General features: G+C 55.6%; 1 protein-coding gene and 1 long non-coding RNA gene across 4 annotated transcripts in view; both read left to right on the top strand.

Moving 5' to 3' along the window:
* The first annotated feature begins 1463 nt into the window (after positions 1-1463).
* ZNF609 (zinc finger protein 609) overlaps positions 1464-6832 on the top strand; it is a 58041-nt gene continuing 52672 nt past the window's right edge. For all 3 annotated transcript variants that reach the window (XM_035899315.1, XM_035899316.1, XM_009643884.2), the window contains exon 1: positions 1464-2328. In XM_035899315.1, coding sequence (XP_035755208.1) covers positions 1582-2328 — 747 coding nt within the window. In that variant the 5' untranslated portion in view covers positions 1464-1581. The remainder of the gene's footprint in view (positions 2329-6832) is intronic.
* LOC118452802 overlaps positions 4904-6832 on the top strand; it is a 4244-nt gene continuing 2315 nt past the window's right edge. The window contains exon 1 of the long non-coding RNA XR_004842645.1: positions 4904-5671. This is a non-coding gene — a long non-coding RNA (uncharacterized LOC118452802). The remainder of the gene's footprint in view (positions 5672-6832) is intronic.

The following is a 6832-nucleotide window of genomic DNA, read 5'->3' as shown; positions in this document are numbered from 1 at the left end:
AGCGACTCCGGTGCACAGAGTGATCTCCTGATTCGGCACTTTCTCTGCCGCTGAAATGAGAGGTCAGTGCTTTTCATTTCCAGCTTGCATGCTAGCCCCTGGCTCCTGGGGTTAAAAATATCCGTAATGACCTGTCAGAGAGCGGATTATTAGCTGTACAGAGCTGAGGATGCTGTGGGGAGCAGATGGAAAATGGTCTAGCTGCGGCAGCCTGTCTGATGAAAGAATCCCTGGCATTTTTACAGTGTTTGCATCTCTGGAAACGCACCATGAAGCTGCTTTCCAGGCTCTTGCCTGCTGGGGTTTGAAGAAATTTCTGCATGTGTGGGGTGGGGTTTTTTGTTTTTTGTTTTTTTTTTTTTTTAATTTCTCTTTAAGTCACCTGTTTTTGAAGTGTTGCTCATAAATAGTACCAGGAGCTGGCAGGCCCGGAGCTTGGCAGGGAAGGGGAGGACAGTGCTGCTGGAGAGGAGCTTCATCCAAATGGGTGGCCAAGGATTTCTTAAGAGATCTGGAGAGCGGTTGGCTGGGGCCAAGTAGCTGGCCGGGTGGCTGCTGGGAAGAAGCTGTTTCATGTGTTAATGATGTCTCATCAGTGTAATTGCCACGAGCTAATCTCAGCGAGCAACTCTGGCGCTTTTCAGGTTTCGTGTGGGTGTCTTTTTGTTGTTTGAGGGCAGCATATGATGCATCTGAGTGCAGGGAGGGTGAGGGGCTGGGAAGCTGGGAGGAGAAATTTTGGCCATGGTGCAGACAGGTACATCCAGTCCCTCTCTTCCCAGTTAAGACCCAGTACCCATGCAACTGCTCCTTGGCTTCCTGTCCTTCGGAGCCTGTCACATGGCTTGTCATGCTGGACATAACGGTGGTTCAAAGCTGGTTCAAACACAACACAGTGCTGCCTGAAGGTGCAGGATGGAAACCCAGTGCTTCCCACTGCCATTTGGCCTTCGGCGACTGCTCTGACGTGTCCCAAGTGTCATGGGTGTTTTGAAGCTTGGGATTTATTTCCCACCGAGGCACTTGACTTCCCTGGCGACTGGCTCTCGTCCCTCAAAGGGAGGCTGGTGGGGAGAGGAGCCCTCCCCCCGGGTGGCATCAGCAGGAGAGGAATCAATCCTCCCTCCCAAGGGCAGCACTCGATAATTCAGAGGGAAATAGCGAGTGGGGAAACGTGTGAGTAATGTCTTGTTGGAGCTGAGAGCCGTGACCTGCCAGGGCTGGTATTGATCGAGGGATCAGTGCCAGATGGCTGCTGCTGCAGGGATGGCCAAGGACCGGCCCCCAGCCCAGGGAGGGGTGGCAGGAGGATGCTGCCTCACATCCTGCAATGGGGGATTTGGGAGGTTGGGGGCTTTCACCCTGCCCAGGACTCCTCCTGCACATGAGGCTGCCAGCAAAGGCAGATCTGCCTGCCCGGGGCTCTTCATGTGTAACCCTGTTCTCTTTGCTCTCCCTTCCAGCAGCGATGCCGTCACCTGGGCAGACCCCAACCGCTGGAAGCCCCCCGAGGACGTAGGTGACCCCCAGGGCGTGGAGGCAGGGAAGAGCCTTGAACCGTGAGGGGCCGTTAAGTCTAAGATGTCCTTGAGCAGCGGAGCTTCCGGAGGGAAAGGAATCGATGCGAACCCGGTTGAGACATACGACAGCGGGGATGAGTGGGACATTGGCGTAGGGAATCTCATCATTGACCTGGACGCTGATTTGGAGAAGGATCAGCAGAAATTGGAAATGTCGGGCTCCAAAGAGGTGGGGCTCCCGGCACCCAACGCGGTGGCAACCCTACCAGATAACATCAAGTTTGTGAGCCCAGTGCCAGGCCCACAGGGCAAGGAGGGCAAATCCAAGTCGAAAAGGAGCAAGAGTGGCAAGGACAGTGGCAAGCCGACTCCGGGGTCCTCCTTGTTCACTCCCAGCGAGGGAGCTGGTGGTAAGAAGGAGGCTCAAGGACGCTCTGGGGATGGCGCAAACTCGGGCGGCTTGGTGCCTGCCGTCACCCCGAAGGGCTCGGAGAAAACGGCCAAGACATCTCGTAGTGTGGCCGGCTCCAAGAAGGAGAAGGAGGGCGCCTCATCCAAGAGCAAGAAGGAAAGGAGTGAGGGTGTGGGGGCTGTGGCGGAGAAGGAGCCCAGTGTGCTGCAGCCCCTGGCCCTGGCGGTGAGGGTGGGACAGTATGATGGGGGCCAGGGGACAGAGCCTGCTGCTACCGAGCAGCTTGGGAGTATAGCTATTGACACGGGAGCTGCGCTCAATCCCTTGGGAGTTAAGTCGGAGCTGGAGGATGGGGAAAGTGAGTGCCGGCAGCTGAAAAAGGTGAAGTCGGAAAAGGTAAGAAAGGTGTTGGGGTGCGGGTGGAGGTGGCGTTGCTGCTCATCTCTGGTGATCACTTCTGTGCCAGGCCGTGCTGCTGTGCGTGAGGAGGGAGCGGGAGCTTACAGTGGGACTGTGTGTCTCATACCACAGGGGCCAGCCCTGACGTATGGCTGGGGCCTCCTGGTTCTGGTGTGAAGATGGTTTGGCAGTGTGATGTGCTGGGGTCTGGATGCTGCGATGGGAAGGCACTGGTTGAGCCATGCCTGGCTTCTGGGAACCATGCACCAGCAAATCGCCTGCAGTCGCTGTGCGTCAGGGTACCATCCTGCCATACCCTCAGGGATTTGGGCTCTTTGGTGCTGTGGCTGTGCCAAGTGGGTCCAAGCCTCTCCAGCTCCTGTCTCTCTGCTGGAGGAGCCTGGGCGCTGGTGGTGAAGGTGATGTCCCGGTCCTGTGCCTGCTCCAGCTCCCAGCAGGACAGGGCAGTGTCTGTTGGCTGCCGTGCTCTGCTTCCCAGTGGCTTCACCTTGCATGTCAAAGCTCCCTGCAGCTCCCAGAGGAGTTAATTTCTCTCTGGTTGCATCATTTGCAGAGAAGGAGACCTTAACATGTTAGTAAATGTGGGATCTGCATGGGTACACAGGAAAGCACAAGGTGCAGGGTTGACAGGAGTTACCACCTTGTTTCTTGGTCTGCCCTTAGTACATATGTGGGCTTTGTCCCACTTGTGGTGATGATCAGCCTCGGGCCGACGGGTTGCTGTGGGTGATTTTTTTTTTTTTTACATGTCGCTTTGCTAACATGCAGCAGTGATGCTGAGCTCGCGAAGCTGCTCTTCCAGGTCACTGTGGGTGCAAAAAGCCCTGCCAGTGGCACGTGGCCGACAGGATGAATGGCTGGCTGTCTGTCTGTCCAAGCGGCATTGGGCTCTGGGTGGCTGCCCAGCCGTTTCTGGATACAGCCACTGGAGCGGCAGCTCAGTTAGCTTGTTTCTTAATAATTGCAGTGGCTGATGTGATTTCTGCAGGCAGATGGGGGAAGACTTTGAGTGTGTGGAGTTCTTCGTGCTTGGAGCAGAAGCTCCTCTGCACTAGCTGCGTGCGGTGTCGCTGGTCTGCACCCGTTGAAGCCAGACGCTTGCTGTGCATGGGGTGAGCATCACGAGCGTATGTGTTCGGGGTGGTTCAGCCCTGTTGCTGTCAACCCATGACGGGAGAGGGGCTGGGGGGGTCTCGGTGGGTGTGTGGTTGTGTTTGCAGCCGGCAGCTCCCTGGGAGGATTTCTGCTTTGGTCTGGGGATCATGGTGCTGAAGGGATGGGTGGGGAGCACTCGGTGGATTTGGGAGAATTGCTGAGACTAGGGAGATGTTGGGGAGATTTTTTTATCTGCAAAAAGGTAGAGCATATACGGAGGGAAGTGTGGTGGGGATGGTGGGCCATGGGATGGCCCCGGGAGGAGAGCTGCTAAGTAGGTCAGTGCTTCCTCCACTCAAGAGGAAGACTCCTGGGGCAGGTTGACTGAAGCCTGTAAAATTAAGGAGTGGTGCAGAGACAATGTGTTGTTCCCTTGTCCTTTCTGGCAGCGGAACCAGAATGAACAAAATCAGAAAGAGGAGCAGATGCTCTTCTGCATGATGGATGTGAATGCTGCTGCAATAAGCCATGGGTGCTGAAAGTACCATGGTGCTCTGGGGAACCTGGGTGGGTTTGTGGAGGAGGAATCCATCGGGGGGGGTGTACAGGGAAATGTCTCTTGGCTTGGGAAAAGCCTGAGGAGGGCCAGAGCTTGGGAAGTGGTTTGGGAAATATCTCGATGTGCTTGGCTGTTATGTTCCTTCATAGCCATCTGCTGCTGGCCGCTGTCAAAGCCAGCACAGGAGCTGGCTGGACCATTGGTCCCTGCATGGCTTTTCCTGTGTTTTTACTATTAAAGATTTATTTCTTTTGCTGATACAGAAACCCTCTGCAGGTAGAAATGCCAAAGCGAGGTGGGGATTATGAAGACAGGGACCAAACATCATGGACCTTGACAGGCTGGAGGAGCGGGCCCATGCAAACCTCCTGAAGTTCAACAAGGCCAAGTGCAAGGTCCTGCGCCTGGGTTGGGGCAATCCCCTCTGTCGCTGCAGGCTGGGGTGTGAATGGGTTGAGAGCAGCTCTGCAGAGGAGGGCTTTGGGAAGCTGGTGGGTGACAAATTGGACATGAGCTGGCGATGTGCGGTTGCAGCCCAGAAAGCCCGTCACACCCTGGGCTGCATCACAAGCAATGTGTCCAGCAGGTCGAAGGGGTGACTCTTCCCCTCTACTCCACTCTGCTGAGACCCTGCCTGGGTTATAATGGGCTTATAAGAATGATGGAGAGAAACTTTATACCAGGGCCTGCAGTGACAGGACAAGGGGTAACGGTTTTAAACTGAAAAGAGGGTAGGTTTGGATTGAACATAAGAAAGAAACTTTTTACAATGGGGGTGGTAAGACGCTGGAAGGGGTTGCCCAGAGAAGTTGTGTATGCCCCGTTATTGGAAATGTTCAAGGTCAGGTTGGACAGGGCTTAGAGCAACCTGGTCTGGTGAAAGATGTCTCTGCCCGTGGCAGGGGCTTGGACCTAGATGATCTCTGAAGGTCCCTTCCAACCCAAACCATTCTGTCATCTCCATACAGATACCCCGTGAGGATGGTTCTGCCATTTTGCTTGTCCACATTCAGGTGCATCCACATTGATGAAGGCTCAGCCTGGGGGCTTGAGCCCTGTTTTGAGAAGTGATTTAAGGTCTGGATCTGCAGGAAAATGTGTCATGTTTGCACTTGGGAGGAAACATCAGCTGTGTTTTGTCAGCCTCCTGGGGGCAGCTAGATGGTTTCCTTTGGATCAGGAAAGCTGTGGGCAAGGAGAAGAAAGATGTCTGCATGGCGAGGGGTGGGAAAGCCGTTTTGTTTCTTGAGGAAGAGCCTGAAGATGGGCTGATGGCTGGGGCAGGGTGGAGGACAGAGGGGATGAGATGGAGGAGAACCATGGTGTTGGGCTCTTCCCATCTCCTGAAAGCTGCAGAGATGCCCCAAAACGGCATGTGGAGTTCGAATGACAAGCAAAGAGCAGCTCCGCCGGGGAGTGCAGCAGGGGGATGAAGGCGACAGGTTCCTGCAGGCCTGGGGACAAACCCTGCCTGGGAAGTGAGAAACTTGCTCAGACCGAAACGGGAACGGCCAGAGCGTGACTCAGCCTAACCTTTGGTCTCTGGCAGCTTGTCCTCTGCTTAACCCTGTGCTGCTCCTGCTTCTATTTCGGGCAGGGAGACTGGTCTCTGTCTGGGGATGAGGAAAGAGGGACCATCCTTCCCTCCACCGGCTTCAGCTTGGGGTAGGTGACATCCCCGTACATATGTGCATGCTGAACAGTCAGCCTCCAGCCAGGAGGTTTTGTTTTATCTCCTTGGCTGGATTAAAAAGCACATTATTAGCAAGTATTTCTTCCTTGATGAGGTGCTTTGGTGCCACAGCCAGCTCACCACTCGCCCCTCCTTCTGCTTTTGTGCTCTTTAAATATCCCACTGTAGGGTTTTGCAGCCCTCCAGTCCTTGCTGGGTGTAGGAAAGAGGTCTGCTTTGGGTTTTTTCAGACCCCTTTCATGTCAGCAGGTGCTCAAGCTGGTGTGGTGCCCATGGGCGTGATCAGCCTTATACCCGTGTCTGGCATTGCAGCAACAGAGCTTGTGGATGTGGCCCATGGGCTCGATGGGATGTGTTTTGCTGGTGTGACCCCATGGCTCCTCTGGTCGCTGCTTCCTGGGGTGAAGCCTTGGGAATGGAAGATCCCAAATGCCCTTTTTCTAGGTGCACATCTTGGCCATGCCCAGCCTACTGCTGTTGGTGTGTTGGGACACAAGCGATAACTTCACCAAGGATGGGGCTGATCGTAACGACACCCGTTGGCAATAACCCTGCTGAGACCTTGCAGGGTCGCTGGGGTGGTCTGAGCACCTAGTGCAGGTTTGCCTCAGGCTGTGGTTTGGTGCCTGGGAAGCTCCTTGCACCAGCCCAGGCTGCTGGAGCCCCAAAAGATATTTGGGGGGTAGGAGTGGGAGCTTAACACTTCTTGCAGCAGCGAGAGACATGAGCCTGATCTGATGCACCTGTGTCCGGAGCATGTGGACCAGCAAGTGGGTCTGTCCCTGTCCCGGCAGACGGCAAGCTGTGGGTCATTGGGGATGGCTGGGCTTGGCTTGGGGGGGCACTGGTGTTCGGGAGGGAACAGCTGCTCTCGGTGAACAGCCATGTTCAGCAAAATGGCCGTGCACAGAGGAGCAGCGCTGGCCTCGCTTGGGAAGCCTGTTTCTGCCTCCTGCCCTGCCGGCTGCTTTCATGTGGCTGAGCTGGCCCCAGGGTTTGTTCGCTGGGGCGTCGGGCGCTTGCTTGCCGGCTCTCCACCGTGGCTCGCTGCCCATGCTATTGCCCCTGGCACCCTGCTCCTTGGCGTGCTGGGGCGGGCCGGCCCAGCCAGGGGGTGTTAAGGATTAAAAAAA

This window comes from Egretta garzetta, unplaced genomic scaffold (assembly GCF_000687185.1).
Source record: "Egretta garzetta isolate BGI_Z169 unplaced genomic scaffold, ASM68718v1 scaffold287, whole genome shotgun sequence".
NCBI classification, from domain to species: domain Eukaryota; kingdom Metazoa; phylum Chordata; class Aves; order Pelecaniformes; family Ardeidae; genus Egretta; species Egretta garzetta.
This window is presented reverse-complemented; position numbering and strand designations above follow the sequence as displayed.